Source organism: Megascapheus bottae, unplaced genomic scaffold (genome assembly GCF_031878675.1).
Source record: "Megascapheus bottae isolate mThoBot1 unplaced genomic scaffold, mThoBot2.hap1 HAP1_SCAFFOLD_53, whole genome shotgun sequence".
Classification (NCBI taxonomy): domain Eukaryota; kingdom Metazoa; phylum Chordata; class Mammalia; order Rodentia; family Geomyidae; genus Megascapheus; species Megascapheus bottae.
Genome location: NW_028327559.1, coordinates 322,417 through 348,144, shown reverse-complemented (window position 1 = coordinate 348,144; position 25,728 = coordinate 322,417). Strand labels below are relative to the sequence as shown.

Sequence of the window (25,728 nt, the reverse complement as noted above, 5' to 3'; positions counted from 1 at the left end):
GGTCTTTTAGAGGGGGCAGTAGTTAATTGGTGAATCTCAGGGATATTCCTTTCTGGGCTGGCTTTGAACTGTGATCCTCAGATCTCAGCCTCCTGAGTAGCTAGGAGGACTGGCACGAGCCCATCAGCACCCAATCCGTTATCCCAGTTTTACAGGTCTGGAAAGTAGATTGGTGGGGCTCAAGTTCCTAACCCAGAAGTGATTTTAATGTGTAAATGATGGAAATGGGATTCCAACTCCGGTCTCTACTGATCTGAACACTTAAATTGCTGACATGGCTGAGTGGGAAGGTAGCCAGGTGGTTTGGTTATACAACTGATCCATTCCCAGGGTCTCTGTGTCCTAAGAGGTGCAGTCTTGAGATAGGAATCCCCATTGTTGGATGGGTTCACATGTAGCCAACAATAGATAGGGTTGGTAGCAAGCCCTTGACCTGGTAGCTAGCCTTGATCCTGTGTCTGGGGGCTTGATGGCTGTTGGAAAATCTTGTCTGGCTTTGGTTTGTGCAGCCGGGGCCTCCTAGCTCTTCTCCACAAGTCTCTTACTGTCCAGTGGTCTTCCTTCCCCCACCTCCCAAGTGCTGGGATTACATTGTATATGGCTGTGGAAGTAAGTAGTTCTTTTGGAATCAGGCAACATGTACCCTTTGCAGTGGGAGCTCCCGGAGCTGCCTATGCAAGTATGTTTTACGTTCTTAAATGCTAACTGAATTCTGAGTGCGTAGGCTTTTAGAAACCATTCTACACTCTAAATATGAAGTGTAAAAAAAAAGAAATCTTTACACAGAGACTCATGTGCAGGCCTGTTGCTCCAACATCATCATGGGAAATATAAAATATCTCCTATTTGTCTGTTAGTGGAAAATGAGGGGGAAATGATGGCCCGCCTAAATATTGGAATAATGGTAATTTCTTTTAACAATGGAGCCATTGAAAGCATAGATGTAGGTATACCAGAATGAAGTAAATTTTAGGATCTATTATAAAGAGATCCATATGTAACATGCTTGTATGAGACTGACATCTCATGCCTGTAAGGCTCAGATCCACCAAAACTCCAGAAGTAGAGCCTAGGCTCAGCTGGAGAGGAGGAAGCTGAGGGACAGAGCCTCAGTCTGGAGAGGAAGAAGTTGCAGGACAGAGCCTAGGCTCTGAGTTCAAGACCCAGTAACCACTCCGCCAAACACACATTTGTCTGAGTATGAGTCTCTATCTACGTATCTCTTTTTTATCTGTTTTTTGTTTTGTTTTGTTTTGTTTTGTTTTGCCAGTCCTGGGGCTTCAACTCAGGGCCTGGGCATTGTCCTTGGGCTTTCTCAAGGCTAGCACTCTACCCCTTGAGTCACAGCACCACCACTTTCTGTTTTCTCTGTGCATGTGGTACCAAGGGATTGAACCCAGAGCGTTGTACATGCTAGATAAGCACTCTACTACTAGGCCACACTCCCAGCCCCGTTATCTGCTTTTATATGTACACTTACATTTATTAAATGTACCTAAACTACATTGAGAAGCCTACTTTTAATAAATGCATTTCTGGCAAGATTTGTAAGACTAGTATTTTGAGGAACAGTTCTTCATTTGAAATGCTTTGGTTCTATTTAATTAAAAAAACACAACTATACACCTATGCTACTTAAAACAGTTTCTTTTAAAAAATTATAAATCATTGGATAAAAGCTTATTCTTTTAGCATCAAAGGAGTCAGCTGCACAAATGTACAGTGACTTGGGTTGGAGGTTAAAGTTAATTAACCAGGCAGAATCAGGTCCTTGACTAACCTGCAGCTGTTGGGCTTAAGGTTTGAATCTTTTTTTTAAGCCTCCAGATACAAAGACAGACCCCAACTGGTTCCATCTAAGTTCAGCTATTTTGAGTTGAATCTAAACAGAGAGGAGGAGGGCTCAAGTTGGGGGCACAGGGAGGGGTTTCTCATCTCTCAGCTACATTAATTCAGCACAGAGACATTTCTGATGCCTTACTCACTGCCTGTGGAGAAAGCTTGAAATAGCCTTGAGGGTATGAAAAGAGGGGAAAAGAAAGCAGTGTATCTTAAATATCCTGTAGATTTTAGGAGCAGAACAACTGTAATTTCCTTAATTCTTACATGAGCTCCGAATTCTTTCCTTTTTCTCATGCATAGGGCAAATAATTTTTCCCCCCAAGGCCATCCACTTGGTCAGCTGAGATTTGAGTCCCTGACCAGTGAGGTCTACACATCTTAGGATAGTTCTATCAGGCTAGGATTTGCAAGTTGATGCTTATCTGCAGTGGACATGATGGGGCCAGTTTAGGAGTGACGAGGTCCAGGGGACCCATCTTCTCATTCTTGTGAAGTAGGAAAAAGTAGTTTTGACAACAGTACATGCAGACATGAAGTCTAACAGGGGAGTCATATGAGTTTTGAGGATAGAGATGCTAGAGAAATTCCTTGTTTGCTTCAAAATCCTTTCCTCTGGAGGCCTTCAATCATTCATTTGTGTCTCATAGTCAGCATAAATGTTTTCTCCAGTCAGAAGGGAGCTTTTTAGAGTCAAACATTGTCCAGAAGCAGAGTGATGAAGATGCGGCCCTCTGTGTGAGTACTGGACCCATGCATCCAGCTTCCTGTTTCCATGCAGACATTGCTAATCACTCACCGAACATGTCCCTACTTGATGTGGAATGGAGCGTGCAATATTTCCCAGCACAGCCCCTCAGAGTTCTAGAATTAGGTAAACAGATTAGCATTGATAATGGAACCTGTCTGTTATGCAAGCAGTAAGTGCAGTGGTAAGCATACATCTGGGAGCCAGATGTTGAGATTTGAGAGGGAGGGGATGAGACAGAGACAGATAGAATAGTTTAATTCAGTGATTTTTAGTCCATGACTAGCTGCTCACAAGGGATGACAGGGTTGGGGAGTAAGGAGCTAAAGTTCTGGAAACTACCTGACTGTTAGTTAGTTAGTTAGTTAATTAATTTTCTGTTGGTCATGGGACTTGAAGTCTGGTCCTGGGCACTGTCCTTGAGCTCTTTTTCTTTTCAGGCTAGCACACTGCCATTCTGAGCCACAGTGCCACTTCTGGTTTTTAGGTGGTTAATTGGAGATAAGAGTTTCATAGACTTTTCTGCCCCTACTGGCTTTGAACCTTGATCCTCAGATCTCAGCTTCTTGAGTAGCTAGGAATGCAGGTATGAGCCACCAGCACCTGTTTTATTATTATTATTATTATTATTATTATTATTATTATTATTATTATTTATTTTTTTGTACTGGGATTAAATTCAGGGCCTTGTGCTTTCTAGGTAGGTGCTCTATTACTTGAGCCCTGTTCCCAGTCCCTTGGCTTTTAGTTTGGTTTTCAGATAGGTCTTGTATTTTCTCCCAGTTCAGCCTTGAACTGTCATCTTCCTACCTCTGCCTCCCAGGTGGTTGAGATTATAGGCAACTTTCAACAACCTTTCTTTTCTTTTTAAATCGGAGGCACTGAACAATCTATAGTCAAAATACATTTTTGTTTCACTCAAATACTTTTAAGAAGCTGTAGCTTCTTGAGAAAGTTTGAAATTCTCCATGGTGCACGCTCCTTTCTGTGTCCTCCAGAGAAGGTTGAGACATTTTCCTGGAAAGGTGATTTTGGCTCTAGTGAAGATGTCACCATCTGCTTGCCTGCCGGGCAGCTGGCCTGGCTGAAGGAGAGCTGGGGCTAGCTGCTTTGAGATCTGGGAGAGTAGGAGGTCCAGGGCACAGGTTGGGGAGGGGGATTGTTTGTGGCTCCCAAGGCTGTTCTTGGGTAGGGTCTTCCTTCCCCAGGCACCTGCTCAGTTGGGGAAGCCCCTCCAGCATCTCCCTCTGGCTCACTCTCGCTCCTGGCTTTCCTCCCCATCCTCTGTCAAGAGCTCCAGGCTGCCTGCCATTCCTGTTGGCACTGGCAGCAGCCAGAACAGTGCAGGCTTTCCTGGCAGCGGGGTCCATGACTGCTTCATTTCTCCTTCTGCTCTTTCACATTCTTCTGTCTTTTTCTCCATGGCCTGGTACCCAGCAGCCTGTGGCCAAAAAGGGCATTGATTACCTTTTTTTAAAAAAAAAATTTTTTTTTGCCAGTCCGGAGGCATGAGGCTTGAACTCAGGGCCTGAGCGCTGTCCTTGGGCTTTCTCAAGGCTAGTGCTCTACCTCTTGAGCCACAGCACCGTTTCTGTGTATGTGGTACTGAGGAATCGAACCCAGGTCTTTGTGCATGCCAGGCAAGCACTCTACCACTAGGCCAAACTCCCAGCCCTTACCATCTTACCTCCCCCCTTCTCTTCTCTCAGCCTTCACCCAGTAGGGATAGATTGCCCGCTTTCCCTCCCTCCCTTCAACAGGCAAGTAACAGACATGGGACGTGGGCTCTGACATTGCACAGGGCTCGAGTTTCCCCCTATCCCCATTTCAACCAACAAACCAACAGTAGTGCACACCTGAAATCCCAGCTCCATGTTGAAGCATAGACAGAGGAGGATTATGGTCCAAGGGCCCACTGAGCTGTCTTCTAGAGAGATCTTTCTATCAGCCAGGCCTTGGTGGCTGACATCTATAATTTCTGCTGCTCAGCAGGCAATGATTGGGAAGATGGCAGTCTAAGGCCCTCCTGGGCAGAAAAGAGCCTATTTTGACAGACAAGTGGTGTGTGTGTGTGTGTGTGTGTGTGTGTGTGTGTGTGTGTGTGTGTGTGCAAGCCTGTACGCACACACGTGTATGGTTTGTGCTTTTTCCATTATCGGCAAGTGCGATCTTGGCAGACATGGGAGGATGACATGCTAGATGATCAGGTAGAGAAAGCACCTTAAAGAGGAGCAGTACACACCAGCCAGCATTGATTGATTACTGATCAGTGCATCTGTAAATATCTCAGACCCAACACTTTGACCTAGGTGCTCTTATGATCTCATGTTACAGGTGACTGAAGTGAATTGATGAATGAACTTGTCACTACCGGTGCTTGAACTCAAGGCCTCACACTCATATTCCTGCCTGCTATCCCCAGCTGCATGGCTGGTGCTCTACCACTTGCCACACCCCTAACTTCTGGCTTTTTGATAGTTTATTGGAGGTAAGAGTCTCAGGGACTTTTCTGCCAGGACTGGCTTTGAACCGCCATCCTTAGATCTTAGACTTCTGAGTAGCTGAGATTACAGGTGTGAGTTATCAGAACTCTTGAGATGAAAAAAGGAATTGCAAGGAGAGTGACTTTTCTAGAACATGAGAATGCTTGGGAAGGGTCCTTCTCTTCCCTTGGCCTTTCCCTCAGGGAGATGTCCTTTGTCCCCTTACTGGCCTGGTTGCAGCCACAGTGGCCTTATAACATCCAAAACAGCAGTGGCACCCTCCTTGGAGCCAATTGGTGTAACCTCAGAGGGGTGTGCCTGCAGCGGACTGATTTCTAGTTCTATTCTTCTCCCCTGGAGATGGGGAGGTGTGGATGGAAAACAGCAGCTACAGCAACAAAAATCTGAGGCTGAAGCCCAAGGCTGGATTCAAAACCTTTAATTCAGAGTGAAAGACTTTAATCAGGCTATAACTTGGCTCCATTCCTAAATGCTACCATGTTAAAAAAGGAAAAGAAATAACAACAATAATAATTCAGAGAATGCAAATAATAGTCCAACCTAAAGCCAGGAATAGGTCAAAACAGCTGTAGTTTCTCTGGGAATGAAACATTCCACTCTTTAAATTATTGCAAGGAAATGTATCTTGTTTTCCCCAACTGAGCCTGGAAGTGAATTTTTAAAAAAAATCTATTACTGCTAGTTACTGATTCAGCAAGAGTTGCTTTATTGTTATTGTTGTTGTTTGCTTTTCTTTCCCTTTTCCTTTGCAAGCCACTGTCCACCTCCATCTTTTTCTGCCCTTTTTCTCCTGGGTGTACCAGAGGAACCTTCTAAGTAAAAAACAAAACTTCACTTTGTGTGTGTATGGCCAAGATTCAAATTTGCTATGATTCATTGGAAGGGGGGAGGGGCTGGCAGAATTGGAGGGAGAAAGGACCCATGGAGCCTCTCAGATGTAAATAATTCAGGGTTTGGAAGTGCTCATCTTTGGACGTATTGGAGCCATTGGGAGTGTGGACGGCTGGGAAGCAAAACTGCTGAGGCAAGCAGGAGAGAAGCAGAGTCACTGGCCTGGATTGGGTCAGCCAACAGAGCAGCTGCATGTGTTGGAGAAGCCAGCCCATGTGGGGCATGGCGGGGGGCCCAGATCTGGGGATCCCCGGACTCTCAGAACACATGAGGCTCAGTGTCAGGGGAGCCTCTTGTTACACAAAAAAAAAAAATCTCAGGGAGGTGTAACACTCACAGCCTAAGAAAAGGGAACAGTGAAATCCTAAACAGTATTTAACAGGAATAAGTTAGTATGAGTGTATTCCTATTAATATACTATGAATGATATATTAATAACATTAATGACATAGTATAGCAATATATTCATGAGCTAAGGTTAATAGAGCTGATTCTAATTAGTATTAATAGAACTCTTACCACATACGAGGTTACTTTTCAAGTCAGGTAAGTATTCTCTCTCCTTTTTTGCTGGAATTTGAACTCAGGGCCTCATGTCTACTCAGCAAGCACTCTTCTGCTTAAGCAATGCCCCCAGCCCTCTTTTGGGGTTGATTATTTTTCAGATAGGGTTTTAATTTGAATCCTCCTACACAGCTGGGATTACATGTATGCGCTACCATACCTGATTTTTTTTCTTTGAGCCAGGTTCTCGGTCTATATCCCAGTCTGACCTTGAATTTGTGATCCTCCTGCTTCCTCTTTGTGAGTACTGGGATTCCATGAATTTGTGCCACTAAATCGCTGACATTGATTTCCTTTCCTTTCCTTTCCCCTCCCTCCCTCCTTCCCTCTTTCTTTTTTTATTTTTTCTTTCTTTCTCCTCTTCCTTCCCCTCCCCTCCCCTTCCCTCCCCCTCCCCTCTCCTCTCTCTCCCCCTCCCCTTCCCTCCCCTCCCTTCCCCTTCCCTTCCCTTCCTTCTTCTGCTAAACCAACCTTGAATTCCCCAGGACAAATCTGATTCAATCATGCTCTTTCATCCTTCTTCTAAATTACCAGATTCCACTGGCAAATATTTTTGAGCATGTTTACTTCTATGTTCTTTAGGAATATTGATCAGTAATTGCATTCACTGTCCAATAGGATAAGCCTGGATTACATGATGCTCCATGCAACTAAATCTAAATGGATTACATTATGATGTAAAATTGAAATTCCACTGCTTTGGATATTCCAGACACATCTGAAGTCAAATCCATGGATTAGAAGTCAAAACCAATAATATTGGATGGTACCAGCATGTCTATCATATTGGACAGCACAGAGAGCTTTCCCTGCAACCTAAGCTTTTGTATGTCTTTGAGCAGAGTTCAAACTTTGACGTTTATCTGTTGTCTTTTATCCTTAGTGTGGTGGTGGAGCTCTTTCCAGCCTTGGAAAAGAAACTCTGTGATGGATCATCTGACATCTGTTTTTTTTTCCCTACCCCTAAAAGTGTTCTTTAAATTCCCAGCCTAGGAGGGGGTCAGCTCAGTATTATGTAAAAGCAAGGTTTAGTTTCATTTAAAAAAGGGAAAGGTGTTTTAGTTTGGCCAGTTCTAGGCAGAACCCAGAAGTGCTCTTATAGGATGCATATTTCACAAACCAAGATTTATTCCAGAACAAAGCTCTAGCATAGCAAAGGTTTTGTCTGGCCAAGTGGGATCCATCCTTACTTTGCATGAGCAAACCTGCAGGTACAATATTTTACAAGGCACATCTCCTTTCAATAATTAAATACCTATGCCAGCATGTTGTAATTTCTAAGGACATAAAGATCACAGAGAAATAGAGCGCTTTATAGTCAAGCAAAGCTCAGGGAGGGTTGTAGATGGGGGGTGGTTTAGGGAGGGTTGTTAAAGAGGAGTATTCTGCTTAATGAGAATGAAAAGGAAATTGTAACTTGGTTCCAAATTGTTCACTGGGGTCAGGAGACATGGAGTAAGAAGGGCAGTGCTGAGATCTCAAGCCCAGCTGGGACTCCAGGATGGGCTCACATCACTGATTTTTTTTTTAACTCCGTGAAGGAAGGCTTTCTCTTGGACATCTTGTGTCAAATTGGAAAAGAGATTTTTGTAACGGACCCCTCCACCCACCATCAGAGGCTCTGTACGAATCATATCCCTGAGATGCTGCTGGGTTTAGACAAGCTAGGATTTCTAATGGTGGTTTTCCCTTTCAGTGACCTTGGGCAAACCAGTAACCTCTCTGACCCTCTCTTTCTTTTCAGGGAAACAGAACAACAAACCCCATTCTCTTAGTGTGAGATCTGTGGGCCAGCCCCACTACTACTCTCAAGAGCTCTTGCTATAACCGTGGCTGTGTGGGCCACTCTTTTGGGAGGAGTGTCATAGTCCCCCCAGCTGGGTGGTTGGGGGTGAGGGGTGCTTGAGGGGACTAATAGAGAGAGGGGAACATTTTCATCCTTCTCAGCCCCCATTCTTTTCTAAGTTAGGATGAAGTTTAGATCAAGGGCCAGGACCTTGACTCCCCCTGCCCCCATAATTGTGAGCGGTTAAAAGAGGTTCAGGCGAAAAATACAGGCAATGGTCACAAAGGAGTTGGAGACTCATTGCCACCAGGAAGTCAAACACCATTGCGGAGTGAGGTGCTCTCAGAAGGCAATCGGAGGAGGATGTGTTTGGACAAGCAGGGATTAAAAAGAAGGGTATCTTAGGAAAAATGGTAAACACCATTGAGCATTATGAAGGGTTGGCAGTGCAAAGTGTCTGTCGGACTGTGGGAGAGTAAGCAGGATGTCCTCATAATAGTCCCATATGTGCCTGTGGTCCAACTTGATTTAAAATTTTATGTCTACAGGAGAAATGCCAGAGTAAAGAAATCGCGGGGGAGGGGTGTTTCCAGACATCAGGGATACCCGTGTGGCTCCACAAACAGCGCACGCACCTTTTTACCCAGACAGTTCTATTAATATTGGATTTCTGCTATGATTATAAAACATCATCCGACACAAGCTGTGCGGTAACATTTCTCCCCCAGCAACCAGGGAGCCCGGAGAAGCTGGATTGTCATTTGCAGGAGACAAATGACAATAATCCCTAGAGATGGGATGTGCAGAAAAAGATATAATCCTATTAAGAGATTGCCATTGTGCACGTTGCCTCTTGTGGTCCCAAGTGCAGATGCAGGAAGGAGACAAGGGGGCCTGTAACAGCTATAGGAAGGAGCTCTCCCTGCAGTTGGCAGTGACAGCGCCCTGCCATTTCTGAACAAGGGTCCTTGGGGTATCGGATCACAGTAAATGACTGAGGGGAAATGTACTCAAGAAAGGTGATAGACCTGAACAACTGGAGTTTCACTTCTGAAGGACCTGGAGGAAGCCTGGCCATGACTCAATTTTTTTCATATATTTTTATTGTAATTAATAGAAGGGTTACATTATATTCATCAGATAGAAGGTACATTACTTCATAAATGTTGATACCCTTTCTCATGTCATGGTTCCCATTTCCCTCCCCCTCTCCCCATACATCTTGATTTTCCCCCTTCCCTCTCCTATTTCAATTAAGCGTATATAAAATATATCAGATAACAAGGTGAAATATTGTAACAATATGAGATAAAGGGACAGCAAAAGGACAACAATCACTCATTATATGGCTTCTGTTTCTATATCCTAGAGATCCTTTCATTTAGCATCATACTGTATGGCCTTATGTATCTAGGTTTTGCTCTATTGTGAACCTCTCCTAGGAGAGCCCAAGGTTTCTACTGATTATTGTAAATGAGGGAAACCATTGAGCCTATGTTCCTTTGAGTCTGGCTTCCTTCACTTAATATGATTTTTTTCTAAGTCTTTCCATTTCCTTACAAATGGGTGATGTCATTCTTTCTGAGAGCACCATAGAATTCCATTGTGTATAAATACCACATCTTGTTGATCCACTCATCAACTGAGGGACATCTGGGTTGGTTCCATATCTTTGCTATGGTGAATAGTGCTGCAATGAACATTGTTGTGCTAGTGGATTTAGTAGGTCCTTGTTTCTGGACGATTGGTAAATGCCAAGTAGTGGAATTGCTGGGTCATAGGGGAGCTCTATATTTAGTCTTTTGAGGAACTGCCATACTGCTTTCCATAGAGGTTGAACAAGTTTGCACTCCCACCAACAGTGTAGTAGTGATCCCTCCTGTCCACCTCCCCTCCAGCATCTGTTATTATTAGATTTCTTGATCCTAGCCATTCTAAATGGAGTGAGGTGGAATCTTAAAGTTGTTTTGATTTGCATTTCTTTTATGACCAGAGATGCCATGACTCAAGTTTTACACTCTTAGAGCAAACCCTGTAACTTCATTGGGTTGAGGACCAGGTAGTTGGAGTTCTAAGTATGTGTGAGATCCATCAATCGGTAAAGGATAAACTATTATTATTATTATTATTATTATTATTATTATTTTATTATTATTTGTGCCAGTACTGGGCCTTGAACTCAGGGCCTGGGCACTGTTCCTGAGCTGCTTTTTTTTTTAAATTGTTGAAGGCTAGCATTCTACCACTTGAGTCACAGCTCCACTTCCAGGTTTTTGTTGGTTAATTGGAGATAAGAGCTTCATGGACTTTCCAGACCATGATCCTCATATCTCAGGCTGGCTTTGAACCATGATCCTCATATCTCAGCTTCCTGAGTAGCTAGGATTACAGGGGTAAGCCTCCAGCATGGGGCTTAAGGTCTCTATTTGAGTGATGAAAATGAAACCCTTTAATTCATGCTATGTTTTAATGGGAAATGGAAGGGAGTGAATATTCAATTTATGACCCCAGGAAATGAGCACACGTGCACATGCAGATTTTAGTATTTAACAGTGAAGATTAAGACATTCACTGGCCCCCAAGCAATCACTTTGGATTATTTCATGCTCCATGCTTGCTACTCAGTAAGATACCAGCATGGTGTAGAAGAAGAGACATGAGTTTTAATAGTAGAGACATGTGGTGGGTTCAAGCCTAAGCACAACCATTTTCCAACTCTGGGACCTTGGGTAACTTCCTTAAACTCTTGCAACTTTGCTATTCTCATTTGTGCACTAGAGATACTATTCTCTGAAAAGTAGTAAAATATTAAATATTCAAGTAAATTATGATCAAAAAGAGTTACTTGTTTTTTGTCTTGGTGAAGGTTGACACCTCTTAGTTTACCTCTTAGGATCTCTTTCCTTCCCTTTCGGTTAATACTACTTTGATGATGGTGATAGTTGCTGCTGTTGTTATTATTACTATTATTTTAGTCCAGGTGGTTTGGATAGAGATCAATCTGATCCACAGGCAGATAGATATACCAATCCAGTCCATTTCTCTGCATCTATGGGATTGGTCCAGGGAGGTCATGTGATCAAAGATGGCCAATATGACCCCACTGTCTTTCTGGTTTCTAGAAGGAAAAGCTCTATGGCTCTTCTGGGTGCTGAAACTATATAAGAATATCCCTCGAGGGAGTGGTGCTGTGGCTCAAGTGGTAGAGCACTATCCTTGAGCACAAAGAGGCTCAGGGACAGAGCCCAGGCCCTGAGTTCAAGCCCCAGAACCAGCAAAATTGAACTCAAAATTGAGTTTGGGGCTTGAACTCAGGACCCTGCAGTTGTTATGCAAACACTCTACTGGAGTGACATCCCCAGTCTTTATTTAGAATTACTATGCTTTGAGATTTGCAATAGAGCAAAACCTTGATACATAAGGCCATATAGTATGAAGCTAATTGAAAGGACCTCCAGGATATTGAAACAAAAGCCATATAACGAATAATTGTTGTCCTTAATGTACTATGTTGTCTCTCATCTCCTTTGCTGTCCCTTGGTTATCTCATATTGTTATAGTATCTCACTTTGTTATCTGATATATTGAATTTATTTGTATTTGGTTATTTGATAGGGAAGGGGGGAAAACCAAGACAGGTGGGGGGTAGGGAAATGGGTACCAAGACATGTGAAAGGGTATCAATGTACGTGAATTAATGCACCTTCTATCTGGCAAATATCATGTAACCCTTTTACTAATTACAATAAAAAAATGCAAAAAAAAGAATTGCTATGCTTTCCCATGGAATCTTTACAACCTCTAACTAGACTTGCAGAGCTATTTCACCAACACGGAGTTGCCTCATGGTTCTGTTCGGGGCTTAGGTCTTTTATTATTTATGTAACAGTTCCCCTACATTATAGTTCTGTTTGACATGCTCAAGTCACTTCCTGTCTCTGACTGGACGCTGAGAGCTGGAGGGCCTCAAGCAGGATTAGATGGGCATGGTTCTGTGGGTGGGTATTATCTTCACTTTACACAGGAGCAGAGATGTTCAGACAACCCTTTGCAAACTGTCAACTGTCATGGAGCCTTGTTGGAGTAGAAATAGATATTGAACTCAGGTCTTTGGGACTACAGAGATCTTCAGGATTTGGCTGTGTATGTGTATGTGTAATTATATATATGTATATATATATATATAATTTTTTTCAAAGGATTCGGCTAAGAACAAAAATCCCTTTTGAGAAGGAGGAAATCTTTTCAATGTGGAGAAGTATCTTAAAAGGTTCTATATCTGGGTCCTTTCAAACTTGAAATTTATATGCAAGGAATAAAACCAGACGAGAATGGATGGTGTTGGGATGAAACGAACAGGTTTGTGTCTTTTCTGAGCTGATTTGTCTCAGTAAATCCCCAGAAAATATCGCTTGTCTCATTTTCCCTTCAAGCCTTTTGTCTGAGTTTCAGCTGAGAAGATTTTTTCCCCCTCTCTCGTTCTTTGTAAATTCTCTTGATTTTGGTTATATAACAGGAGCAAACAATTGCCTTTACTGAACAAAAGTCTCAAATGAATAGCTATCAATGGTAATACTAGTAATTAACAGTTTTTTTCTCTGTCGTGCCTGCCCGAAACTGCTTTTATTGATTTATTTTGACTCTGTTCCATATAGGACAATTTTCCAGCTTGCACAAACATATGCTTATCTTCTTTTGGGCCCAACTATCTTGGACTCTATTTCAAAAAGAGCGTTAACTCTTCAGGACAGAGCTGACAGCAGACCAGAGGAAAGGAATTGGGGTGCCTCAAATGAACTGTACACTGGGAAAGATTATCAATGAGTGTGAAACATAGAGCACCTCTTAGTTTGAAGTTTGACATCCTGGCTTTCCTTTCTGAATGAAATTGGAAATTACACAGAATTGGGGGTGAGCGTGGTGGAGGGTGGCAAGATGGAGGGGTCCATCCAAACAAAAAAAGCCAAGGTCAGAGGGGAGAAACAGTGCAAAGAAAGAACCAGTTGGCTACTGGCAGCTCGCGCTTACTCAGGAGGCTGAACTCAGAGGATTGTGTTATGAGCCCAATCCAGACTAAAAAGCCCGTGAGACTCCATCTTCAAAATATTCAGGAAGAAGTCAGGCTGGAGGCTTAGCTTGAGTTGGAGTGTCAGTCAAACAAGCAAGTGAAGTGAGTCCAAGGCCCTGAGTTTAAACCCTGGTTCTAAATAAAGAAACAAATAACAAAGTAAACAAATAGGCAAGGGCAGGGGAGGAAAAACCAGTCATCAATTCTCCCTTTCTCTCTGCTCTCCTGAGGTCAATCTCAGTTATATGAGTGTCTTTCTTGCAATCCAAGTGAAAAGGTAATTCATGGTACTGAAAAGAGAATTCATTGTGTTATTGAGTTTCTTAAACCCCAGAATTGAACCTTTTATAAAATTAGAGGTGAGAAAATGAAATGACACAGGAATAGCATCCCCCTCAATATATTTGAAACCCCACTGGACATAATCATAGTATGGAATATACAACTTTGTGATCTATTTTTTCAAATCAATAACTTTTCTTCAATGCTTGCACATATATACTCAGTCTTCTTGACTGAGTTGTATTTCATTGGATGGATGCATAGAGCATGCTTAACTAATCACAGTCACCTAGTGTTGGCTATTGGTTCCTTTTTTAGTTTTCTTTTTTTTTGGCCAGTCCTGGGCCTGGGCATTGTCCTTGAGCTTTCTCAAGGCTAATGCTCTACCACTTGAGTCATAGCACCATTTCTGGCCTTTTCTATGTATGTGGAATCAAACCCAGGGCTTCATGCATGCTAGGCAAGCACTCTACCACTAGGCGGCTGTCTTCTTGAGGGCTCTTCTGTCCTGCAGGCAGATGCTCAGGGTGAAGGACGAGCTGGCAGCGTCCAGAGTGAACGTCCCTGGAAGTCACCCAGCAGCAGATGGAGCTAGTGGATAAATGCAGCCTTGCAGGTGTGGAGTAATTCTAGGGTGCTGGCTCTATGGTGCTGAGTGGAACCCAACCTAGAGCAGAACCATTCCTTCCATGGCCTGCCTTCTGCAGTGGAATTTTACTACATGCTCTTGGAAGCTGGGCTAGCACTTAGACTCAGCAGCTGGAGGGTTCGCTGAGGCCATATACAGCCAACACTCCCACCCCCTCATGACCACAGAGCTAGTGTCAGGAGACAGACGTCCACAGACGGCCGTGCATAAATCTTGCCCACAATGTATTCCTGTGGATGGCAGGATCAGACGGTGGGCACTTGACAGCCAGCTGGCAGTAGTATTGGTACCCTGGAAGTGTCAGCAGGCTTAATTACCAGCCCTTGTGCCAATTCCAGGACAAACCACCAGCTGTCTCCTCACCCCTGCCACCGCTGCCGCTCCACAAATCCCTGAGGCGACATCAATAATTCATCTGAGAACCAAAAAGTGCCAGGCCTCTGACACTGTTGTCTTCCAGCCTGGTCCTACCTTCTGGGCCTCGCCTGGTGTCCCTGTCTTCTCAAACGTCAGGTGTGGTGTGAGGTGAAGAACGATCTGCGGGGTGGACACGTGTTGTCATTTTCTGAGGAAACAAGTATTAGAGACAGGGATTAAATGCTCCTAATTAGAGGTCTTTCTTGCCAAGCTTCTTCAGGAGAAAAAAAGAATTTTCTCCTCAGTTGATGTGCTATCCTTATGGAGACCTTGGGGGAGGGGCAGAGGGTGGGTATGTGGAATTCATATCTGGGAGCAGGTGGCCATATCAGAAATAATGGCTCGAGGTACTGGGAAAATGTAATCAATATTTACCTGCTGAGAAGTCCCAAGAGGAGAAGGAAATGGACTCCTTCCCTACGGCACAGATTTCATTCTGGTGTCCTGCTTTCTTTGTGTATTTGGCAGCAGGGGAAAAGTGCATGATTTTTTTTTCTGGTGGTGGTGGGGAGAGTGTTGGGATTGGTGGAATTATTCCATCATCAGCCTGCACACAATAATCCATTATTCAAGCATGACAAACTTAAAATACTCAGTCTGGTCTCCTGGTATCTGCCTGGTTTCTTATTTGTGTCCAAATGAATGCAACCCATGACATACTTTTTAAAAATGTTATGATTCTCTCTCTCTTTCTCTCTCTCTCTCTCTTCCTCCCTCCCTCCATCCTCCCTGCTATCTTTTGTCTAGAACAATCATTATCAACATTAGGTTTCATTATCTGTGTCGTCAGCTCTGGAGAACAAGAAACTTATGTGGGTTGGTAATGTTTCTCTAGACTTCATTTTAAAAACAACAACAACACACACACACACAAACAAAAAAAAAAACAACAAAGCTAGACTTGTGACAAAACAAAAGTTCTCTAAAACTCCAATGTAATATAATTTAATTCATTCTTTCCCTGCAGAAGTGTAGCAGCCGGAGTTTCTGTGGCACAAGAGACGACAGAAAAGGTGGCTGATGGCATTAGGCAGAAAAGAAATCTAAAGGTGAGGAACAGAGGAAGCAAGGCCATGCTTGGGGAATCAAGTAGCCGGAGATGTCGCTGCTGGTCCAGTGTCTTAGAATCCACTATATTGCTGAAGGCAATCTCTCATCATACTCTCCAGTTGGATTCCAGGTCCTGAAGAATTGCTGCTATTTCCGCACAGGTGTTGAGGCCAGCCAGACACCCAGCCCCTGTCCCCCACCCTCCACCATGTGATTGCATTTGGCAGGGGTCTGAGGACATTAGTATTCTCATAAGGACCCTAGGGTTGCCTTCTACCATCCAAGCAGGTCCCTGTCCCCTGTGGGAGTCTGCTCAGAACTCATTCAGATCACTGCTTTCTCCAGGGTCCCCAGGAAGAGGAGGGCTACAATGTCTATGAGGTGGATTGCTGGTTGATGGTTCCCCTCGATGCCTGCTCTTCACACACTGAGAAATGGACAACCCAAGGTGATTGCGTGTCAGGACGCAGTGTCAACGGAACCACCGTGGTCTGGCCTGTGGTTCGGGGCATGGTCTCTGCAGTCGAGTCAGCATCAGCTGAGATGCTGTCTAGACCCTGGCACACCTGGCAGCTGGGTGCGAATGGAGGAAAAGAGCAGAGATGTCAGGTAAGGTGCAAGATACCCGGTTAGATCTGAACTGTAGATAGACTGTGAATCATTTTGCCAAAAGAAGTCTGTTTCATGCAATATTTAGATCCTACTTGCCCTCAAAGAAAAAAAAAAGAATCGTTGGTTGTCTGAAATTTAAACATCCTTAGGCACCCGGCATTTATGTGTATCCCAGAAGTTTCAGGGCTTGCTTTGTCTCTGCCCGCTCTTGTCTTTATAGGAGGCTTCTTCTTCATCATCTCGCTCAGATGGGAAATCAGAAGTCATAAAAGGCTTGAGGGGGAAAAGAAAAGGACAAGAATTTTAATGTCCCTACAGCATGAACTCTATTTAGGTTCAGTGATGTGGAACAAGAGTCTTTTCCTATTTTCCTCTCTTTACTGGTGTCCTGTACCAAGACTCAAGATGGACCCAGAAACCATCACTTCCATTCCAAGGATGTTTGTGGGACATTTCTTTCTGATGTAGAAAGAAGGTAGTCTAACGGGCCCGTTGGACAGGTATGCATTCTGTAATTCAGCAGGTAGCTTATGGTTCAAAACCATCCTGGGCAGGAAGTACCTGAGACTTTTTTTTTGCCAGTCATGGGGCTTGAACTCAGGGCCTGAGCACTGTCCTTAGTCTTTTTCTCTTTTTTTTTTGCCAGTCCTGGGTTTGAGCTCAGGGCCTGAGCACTGTCCTTGGACTTTCTCAAGGCTAGAGCTCTACCACTTGAGCCTCAGCACCACTTCGGCTTTTTTCTATATGTGGTACCGAGGAACTGAACCCGGGTCTTCATGCATGCTAGGCAAGCACTTTAACCACTAGGCCAAACTCCTGGCCCATCCTTAGTCTTTTTCTCAAGGCTAGTGCTCTACCACTTGAGTTACAGCACCACTTCCAGCTTTTTTCTATGTATGTATTACTGAGGAATCGAACCTGGGTCTTCATGCATGCTAGGCAAGCACTCTACCGGTAGGCCAAACTCCCGGCCCCGTACCTGACACTCTTATTTCCAATTAACTACTGAAAAAAAAAGCCAAAAGTAGATCTGTGGCTCAAGTGGTAGAGCATTAGCCTTGAGCAAAAAAAAAAAAAAAGGAAAAAGCTTAGGGACAGTGCCCAAGCCTGAGTTCAAGTCTCAACACACAACACAACACACACAGGAGAATATTAGATAATTCCTTAAGCTTACTCTCCAAACAAAAACTAGCTCCTATGTAGCCAACCAAGGGGTCCTTAAAAGAGTATAGTAGGAAGTAGAGAGAGATTTACTACAGAGGGGAGAGACGACACAGGATAACTTCAGTAGAGAGAGAATGAAATAGAAAAATGGAGGGGGAACAGGACGGGGGCGAGAGAGAGGAAGAAGAGAGAAGGAGGGAGAGAAGCTTCAAGTAACGGAAGGGTGCAAGGATGGAATTCGTGACCATGTGAAGGTCACAGGCCCCACATGCTCTTTGAAAGGAAAAACAATGGCTTTATTGAAGGTTGGAGACAAGAGCATACCAAAAGACCTGTCTGTCCATTGGCCAGGAGTGATGGCTTTTTCATCTGATTGGCCAGGGCAGGGGAACTAGAGGTGTGGGTTGTTTACAAGCAGAGTCTTGGTAGAATCAACCCCACCTGGTCCCAGTCCAGGTGCAAGGGTTAAAGAGTTCTGATCCACTGCGAAGCCCGCTGATGGCGGCATGCTTCTTCTCTTCTACCTGGGCTGTGCTTGCTCCTCAGCTTCTTCTTGACAGGGTATTTTAGATTAGACTCGAAGGTTCTACAGGTGCACCCCAAGAAAGAGCTCTCCTACAGATCTCCAGGAACAGGGAAGTTGCTGTTTGATGGCTGGGTTTCAAAGCCTTTCGCCCTCATGTTGATTTTTTTTTCACAGCTGCAAGGCAGTCTGTAAGCCCTGCCCTTTTACATGACAACGCCCTTGCATTTCTAGATGGAAGAAGAGTGGCTGAAGGGTTGGGGGTACCTCACGTCTCTGGCCTTTCCCTTCGTCATGCAGCCTCAAAGTGAACTCCATCAGCCAGCCATCAAAGGGATGATGTCTCTGCAGCAGCAGACTCTTCTCCAGTCACGCGGCTGTCTGGACACGGGGTCCACAAGCTGCAGACCAGGTAAGCTGGGCCTAAACCACAGGAACTATGAGGTGACTCACCAGTGTCTGGTATGTTGGAAATGTGCTTTGGCAACTGAAAAGCAATGCCATCCCCTGCCTGTAAAGAGCATCCTGGGAAGTAGTTTTGGGGTAACCTTCAGTCTTTTGCTACCCATTCCTCTGCTGTTTTCTGTACAAGGCTGACCTCAGGGACTTGAAGGCCACAAAGATAGATTTTTTAAAAATATGGAATGATTATCAGGGTTTTCTTCTTGTTTTCATTTTTTTTGGTGTTGAGAGCTCAACTCAAGACCTAGGCAAATGTTTTAAATTTAGATCAAGAATTTGAGAAATTGAGAACAGAGTGTGGTACAGAAAATAATGTTTGCTTGCTGTCCTTTTGTGTCTTTTGAGACAGTGAATTTGAGGTTCTCTGCCTCAGCCTCTCAAGTTCTGGGCTTACAGGTGTGCAAGATCATGCCCAACTCATAGAAAACACTTGGATTGAGGCAAAAGGCACAACCTGGAGTCACTCGGCGTCAGATAGAATTTACTGTTTAGTAGCATTGGCCGTGTCAGAGCTCACACTTAATGTCAGCCATTTACCACCTAATATTTCAGTCAACAGTTGATTTGCCTACACTAAAAAAATTGCGTGATTTAAATACATATTTGTAGCCGTTATATTTTTATTGTAACTTTATTATAATCTTTCACTCGTTGTACAAAGGAGTTTCACTTCCACATGTCAGTTTATGAGCACATGCATCTTGATCAGCGTCAGTCCTTTCATCGTTCTCAGTAGAAGAGATAAAAAAAAATTGCAATATAGTTTTGGCTTACGATGAATCCCTTTTGAGACTGTGTTTGGGTATCTATTTCTTCTGGAACTAGACCTACCTCCCAACGACAGGGGTGAATACACATCTCAAATAGGGCCAATTCTTTCTCTCCCACCATCCCTCTCATCTTCCTTCTCTTTCTTCTCCCTCTACCTATCTCTCCTTCCTTCTTTGTTGTTGTTGTTGTCGTGGTCCTTGTCCTCCTCCTCCTCTCCCCTCCTCCTCCCCCTCCCTCCTCCTCCCCCTCCCTCCTCCTCCCCCTCCCCCTTCCTCCCTCTCCCCTCCCTCCTCCTCCCCCCTCCCCCTCCCTCCTTCCTCCCCCTCCCTCCTTCCTCCCCCTCCCTCTTTCCTCCTCTCCCCCTCCCTCCCCTCCCCCTCCCCCTCCCTCCTTCCTCCTCCTCCCTCCTTCTTCCTCCTTCTTCCTCTTCCCTCCTTCTTCCTCCTCCCTCCCCCTCCCTTTCCTCCTCCCTCCTCCCATTTCTAAGTAGTGGCCTGAAGGGAAACACAGGCATGTAGAGTCTATCTGTGGTCTTGTGCAGACAGACCAAAGCAGAGTGGGGGCCTTCTTGATTGTTGAGCTCCTAGTGTTGCCAGCACCCAAGGTCCTCACATGTGCAGTAGTTGGGACAAGGTTACCTTGCAGAGGTACCCAGGCCGTCATGGAGAATTGAGAAAGAGATGAGCGGGGTGGGGTTTACAGTCTTTCCGTGTATCCTATCTGCTGTTTGAAATGAAGGCTGTTGGTGGTGTGACCCACTATTTTCTTTCGTTCTTCAGCTTTAAGGAGATGCGGTTGATGTAATAGCTTGTGTACGTTTTCACGTGTGTCATTAGAGGATGTTCCTTGAGTCACCACCAATACCGTGAATAGATCCACAGCATCCCAGCGTGTACTGGAGCCCCTTTGAGGCCTTTCTCTTCATTGCCCTCTAAACCCCAGGCAACCACCGATCTGTTTCCGTCACAAGTAATTTTTATTTTCTAGTATTTTGTGTCCAGGGAACTCTACAATATGTATTCTGTGTTTTGGTCTGGCTTGTTTAATTCAGCATAATAATTTGAAGATATGTTTCTGTTGATCCTCACATCAATAGTCCAGTAGTTCATGATTGATCCATTTGTCTGTTGTTGGGTGGTTTCTCCCCCCCCAACTTTCAATTTCTGACTGAAAATGATGAGTAATAGTGTCTTGTACATTTGGCTATATATCTTTTTGTGGACATAGACTTTCATAGTCTTTCTCTTAAAAGTACAAGGGCATGGGAAAGCTGGTTACATGGCAAATGTATGCTTTTAAAGAAACTACTAAGCCATTTTCTTGTCTGTTGCCTTTCTCTCTGTCTCCTTTTATTTCTCTCTCTTCCTCTATTTTTCTCTTGATTTCTTTCTCCCTCTCTTTGCCTCACTTTGTTTTCTCTTCCCTTCCTCCCTCTCCCTCTCTTCCTTCCCTTCCACCTTTCTCCTCTCTCTTTCTGTCTTTCTTCTGTGCTGGCACAAGGGCTTGAACTCAAGGCCTGGGCACTGTCCCTGAGATTTTTCACTCAAGGCTGGCATTCTACCACTTAAATCACAGCTCCACTTGTGGCTTTTTGAATAGTTAATTGGAGATGAGTCTCATAGACTTTTCCTGCTTGGGCTGGCTTCAAACCAGGATCCTCAGGTCTCAGCCTCTCTGTAGCTCAGATTACATATCTGAGCCCCCAGCCATCTTCCTGCTCTTACACAGCACGATCAATCTTTCCCTTCCTTACTTTTGGTTCAAATCAGTTCTAGTTATGTTTCTTGCAACCCAAGAGTCACGGTAAGTATGGAAGACACTGCTTTGGGGAAATTTATTTGTAGGATTGGGAATCTGCATATTATCAAATAATATTTACTTAGAACAAATAATGCTCAGAAGAAGCCATGTGAAGGCTTGAGCCATACCTAACATGATTTAATCTGATCAGCTCAGGACCAATGATTTTAAACCCTCACACTGGGAGAAATTGCAACCCAAACAGCCCATAAATACTATCATTTATCATCTGATCTCATTCCTTGTTATTCCTGAGAGCAAATGGGATTCACAAACTGAGAGAAGACTAATGGTTGATGTGGTTAATTTGAGCAGTGCTTTTTTTTTAAATTCTCTAATGAGTTAATAAGAATTTAATAAGAAGTTTATAATTGTTGCCAAGATGCCTGTGAGGTAGGGAAATGTTCTGCCAGGGGCAGAATATTTGAACCAAGTGATGCAAAGACAAAAGTGGCAGCGTGCCCGAGTTAATGTGGGGCTTTGCCACGTCTAAGGCCACCTCTGGCTGAAGAGCAGGTGAAAGAAGAACAACAGAGGGACTAAGAAGCATGGCTCCAGGCTAGATGGCTTTCTTGAATTCTGATGCGGGCTCCTATCATCTTGTGACCTTGCCCTTGCCCTTGACCACAGGCTTGCCGCTTCCCTGTGCCTCAGTTTCCTACAAAGCAGAGATACCCAAGCATGTTCCCTGTTGATTAAGTTCTCATTGCTGGGACAAACAACAGAGAAAACTACCTAAGAGAAAAGGCATTTGCTCTGTGCTTAAGGTCATTCTGGTAGGAATGGTGCAGGAAAGATCAAAGCAAGTTATGTCCTGGTGGCCAAAGAGGAGAGGGGAGGGATTGAGAGGATGAGGAAGAGAAGGGAGGGAGAAGGAGAAAGTTTGCTTGAGGTGGCTTCCTTTCCCTTTTTCCTCTTACCCTGATTAGGCCCTGGGAGGATTCTGCTCACTTTCAGAGAGATTTCTACCCCTTCATTGGGTCTTCCCTTCAGTTATTGCTCTCAGGAAAGGACTCAGACACAACCCAAGGTGGCCTTTCCTAACTTCCTAGGTTTCCCCCAAGCCAATCAGGATGCCATTCAAGACTAACCATCACACTGCCTCTGCTGTGCTTCTCTCTCTCCCTCTCTCCCTCTCCCTCTTCCTCTCTCCCTCTCTCCCTCTCTCCCTCTCTCCCTCTCTCCCTCTCTCCCTCTCTCCCTCTCTCCCTCCCCCCTCCCCCCTCCCCTCTCCCTCCCTCTCCCTCCCTCTCCCTCCTTCTCCCTCCCTCCCCCTCCCTCCCCCTTCTCCTCCCTCTCCCCCCCTCCTCTGTGTGTGTGTGTGTGTGTGTGTGTGTGTGTGTGTGTGTGTGTGTCCTGGGCTTGAACTCACGGTTTGAGTGCTGTCCTTGAGCTTTTTTACTCAAGGCTAGCACTTGAGCCACATCTCCTCTTCTGGCTTTTTTTTTCTTATTATGGCTAATTGGAGATAAGAGTCTCACAGACTTTCCTACCTGGGCTGGCTTTGAACCATGATCCTCAGACCCCAGCCTCCTGAGTGGCTGGGATGAGAGCTATCGGTTTCTCTCAGGGTTCTTTAGAAGATAAAATGGGTTGATAGTCAGGGGTTCAGGGGACGCCAACAGCAGTCAACACAGTTAGCAAATGTTCATCCACAGTTTTATCACAACGACTGTTGGTAGGTTCATCATGCATAGCATTCTCCCCAGTTGAGTGCAGGAAATTCACTTTTCCCATTTCTCACTTAGATGTTTCGGACAGTCTGCTTTAAAACAATGGATCATCATTTTCATTACTGATGAGAATCTGGGGGTTCAGTAACATGAACAAGTGGCCAACTGATGGAGCCAGTTTTCCAACCCAGAATGGCGGGTCCCTAACGGGCATGCTTTCTTCTATGTACTGTTTTGAAGCTGTCCTAGACTCCAGGGACTCCAAGGTCAGCTTAGAGCTGTCTTGCGCTTAGATGCAGGAGAGAAAGAGCTCTTCCACAGGAATGAATGCTCAGGATTTCTATCAGTTCTCCTAAGATCCAGATGGGACCTGAGGGCTTTGGGTGAAGAAGGCCTTGTGAGCCTTTTCTGTCTTAGGGCAAAGCCAAGGGAGCCCACCATATCCTGTAGGCCAGGGGGTCATTTCCCAGCATGTAGCTTTTCCTCCTCACTGCAGCTCTGTGAGGCCTGGGATAGGAAATGTTGGCAGGTATCTCTGAAGCCATGGGCCCTCAAGTGTGGTCAACCTCACTACTCAGGTGTCTCGTGACTCAGAGGAAACCGGTATGCCTGTGAGTGCATGCCACCACTCGAGCTCAGGGCCTGGGTGCTGTCCCTGAGCTTTTTTTGCTCAAGGCTAGCATCAATGTCAACTGAGCCACAGCGCTCCTTTTGGTCTTTTAGAGGGGGCAGTAGTTAATTGGTGAATCTCAGGGATATTCCTTTCTGGGCTGGCTTTGAACTGTGATCCTCAGATCTCAGCCTCCTGAGTAGCTAGGAGGACTGGCACGAGCCCATCAGCACCCAATCCGTTATCCCAGTTTTACAGGTCTGGAAAGTAGATTGGTGGGGCTCAAGTTCCTAACCCAGAAGTGATTTTAATGTGTAAATGATGGAAATGGGATTCCAACTCCGGTCTCTACTGATCTGAACACTTAAATTGCTGACATGGCTAAGTGGGAAGGTAGCCAGGTGGTTTGGTTATACAACTGATCCATTCCCAGGGTCTCTGTGTCCTAAGAGGTGCAGTTTTCCACGTTGGGTGGTTAGACAGATGAATTAGTTGGGTGATCCATTCCTGTTAGTAGTGGAACAGTCTCTGGGTAGCACATTCCTCAGGTTCTGGGGTGATTTTGCTTCTTCCTTCCTTGTCATGCTCAGCTCAAGGGCTGTAGACTCATATTATAATTCTCTGTCTTCCTTCCTGGCTAGCCCGGCTCTGGCTGCATCTGCTTTGATATGCGTTCCTGGTTTGATCTCTTATTTATGAGAGGCAGTTTTCACAGACAAAACAGAGAAGCAGGCCTTTCCATCCCAGCAGCAAATGTTTGCCTCACTTCTGGAGCAGGAGGCAGGCAGCCATGGCTTGACTGCTCTGTACCCGCACCTGAGACCAGGGCCAGAATCTGGACACTGGGTGGGGACATTTAGCTCATCGCCGTATTTTGCACCCACTGCACAAATGGGCCGTGTATTTACACCCAGGCTCGGCTCGGCCTCGGGGAGACCCAATGCTTTCCCTCCCCTGCACCACCTATTAATATATCGAAACACTAACCCACTGGGTGGTGGTGTTGAGAGATCAGACTTTGCTGGAGTCATGACAGGATAATGAAATTACAAGGGTGGGGACCCTCCTGACAGATCAGTGACCTGTAAAAAGAGAAAGGGAGATTAGACTTCCCCTTTCCTCTACCTGTGAAGAAAGAGATAACGAGAAAGCACCAAGGACTCCATACAGAAAGAGCTCTCACCAGAGGGCAGCCAAGCTGGATAACCTGGGTGCCAGACTTTCAGCTCCTCTGAATGTAAGAGAGAGATGTTTGTTACTTTTCACCGTATGGCATTTTGTTCAAGGACAAATGAAGATAGATTGCTCTTTGTCCAGAGAAGCCAATCTAGATTGCTGGATCCACTTTGAGTTTGCTAATGTAGATGGGCAGTTAGCAACTCCAGCAGAATGAAGCCTAAACTGAATGGAGGTGGCTGTGAGCCGTTTGAGTTTAGGTGGTTTGGGAAATATAACTTGAAAGGACAGGCATGTCTGGAGAGTGCTGTCTCCCTTACTGGTTTTGGCATATTTAAGTTAGGGAATCCTCAATTTACTTTGAAATTAGTTCTTTTGAAAAACATATCCTACAAAGTTGATGTAATGGTATATTTTATGTTATATGAACTTCAATTTTAAAATGTAGTAATCAACCAAATTAATCTATTAGGGTCTAGATTTATGTATTAATATGTTAATCAATTAATGTATTTACTAATCTACAGATATAAATCTATAAATCTGTCTACAGAAGTATAATCTATACACAGTACATGCATTTATATATAATATATTTAGTGTATATATTACAGCACATACAATCCAGTAATATACACTATACTATTTATATACTATATATACTATACTACTATATATTATATTTAATAATATAATTATACCATATTCTAAATGTTTTTATAATGTGTTGTAAGTATATAATATAATACATTTATAAATATAGGGGCTGGGAGTTTGACTCAGTGGTAAAGTACTTGCCTAGAATGCACAAAGACCTGGGCTCTATTCTTCCATATCACATACACAGGAAAGCTGGAAGTGGTAGAAAACTAGCCTTGAGTAAAGCCCAAGGACAGTGCTCAGGCCCTGAGTTTAAGCCCCAAGATTGGGAAAAAAAATAAATATAATCTATAAACATATTTTCTAATAATATAATATACTATAATAAGAGTGTATATTACAAATATATTAAACATGCTAGCTATATATTAGTACATTATATATCAATACATTACATACTAGTATATATTAATCCATACTCTGACCAATAAATGAGTTTATATTGACAAAAATTTACATGAACATGATTCTGTGTCATA

At 44.2% G+C, this 25,728-nt stretch overlaps 1 protein-coding gene and 1 long non-coding RNA gene across 3 annotated transcripts; both read left to right on the top strand.

Moving 5' to 3' along the window:
- The first annotated feature begins 2,718 nt into the window (after window positions 1-2,718).
- LOC150039650 (uncharacterized) lies at window positions 2,719-7,812 on the top strand. Of its 2 annotated transcripts, none has more exons than XR_016534279.1 (4): window positions 2,719-2,771; window positions 4,922-5,075; window positions 6,730-6,786; window positions 7,430-7,812. It is a non-coding gene; the product is annotated as an uncharacterized LOC150039650 (long non-coding RNA). The 2 variants fall into 2 exon arrangements; XR_016534280.1 differs by having other exon boundaries at window positions 7,165-7,479.
- A 4,824-nt stretch (window positions 7,813-12,636) lies between these two features.
- On the top strand, window positions 12,637-24,454 carry LOC150039649 (uncharacterized). Its single transcript, XM_090327655.1, has 5 exons — window positions 12,637-12,691; window positions 15,716-15,797; window positions 16,144-16,407; window positions 18,332-18,509; window positions 24,120-24,454. Exons 1-5 carry the CDS (start codon window positions 12,639-12,641, stop codon window positions 24,452-24,454), a joined length of 912 nt encoding a protein of 303 aa, XP_090183781.1. The 5' UTR covers window positions 12,637-12,638.
- Window positions 24,455-25,728: the final 1,274 nt, after the last annotated feature.

What these genes read in the sequence shown, in the direction of transcription:
- LOC150039649 (XM_090327655.1), top strand. Translation starts at nt 12,639, where the DNA reads ATGCAAGGAATAAAACCAGACGAGAATGGATGGTGTTGGGATGAAACG. An exon ending in TGTTGGGATGAAACGAACAG is followed by an intron (nt 12,692 to 15,715) that starts GTTTGTGTCTTT and finishes CTTTCCCTGCAG; the next exon opens with AAGTGTAGCAGCCGGAGTTT. An exon ending in GTCCACAAGCTGCAGACCAG is followed by an intron (nt 18,510 to 24,119) that starts GTAAGCTGGGCC and finishes TATGAGAGGCAG; the next exon opens with TTTTCACAGACAAAACAGAG.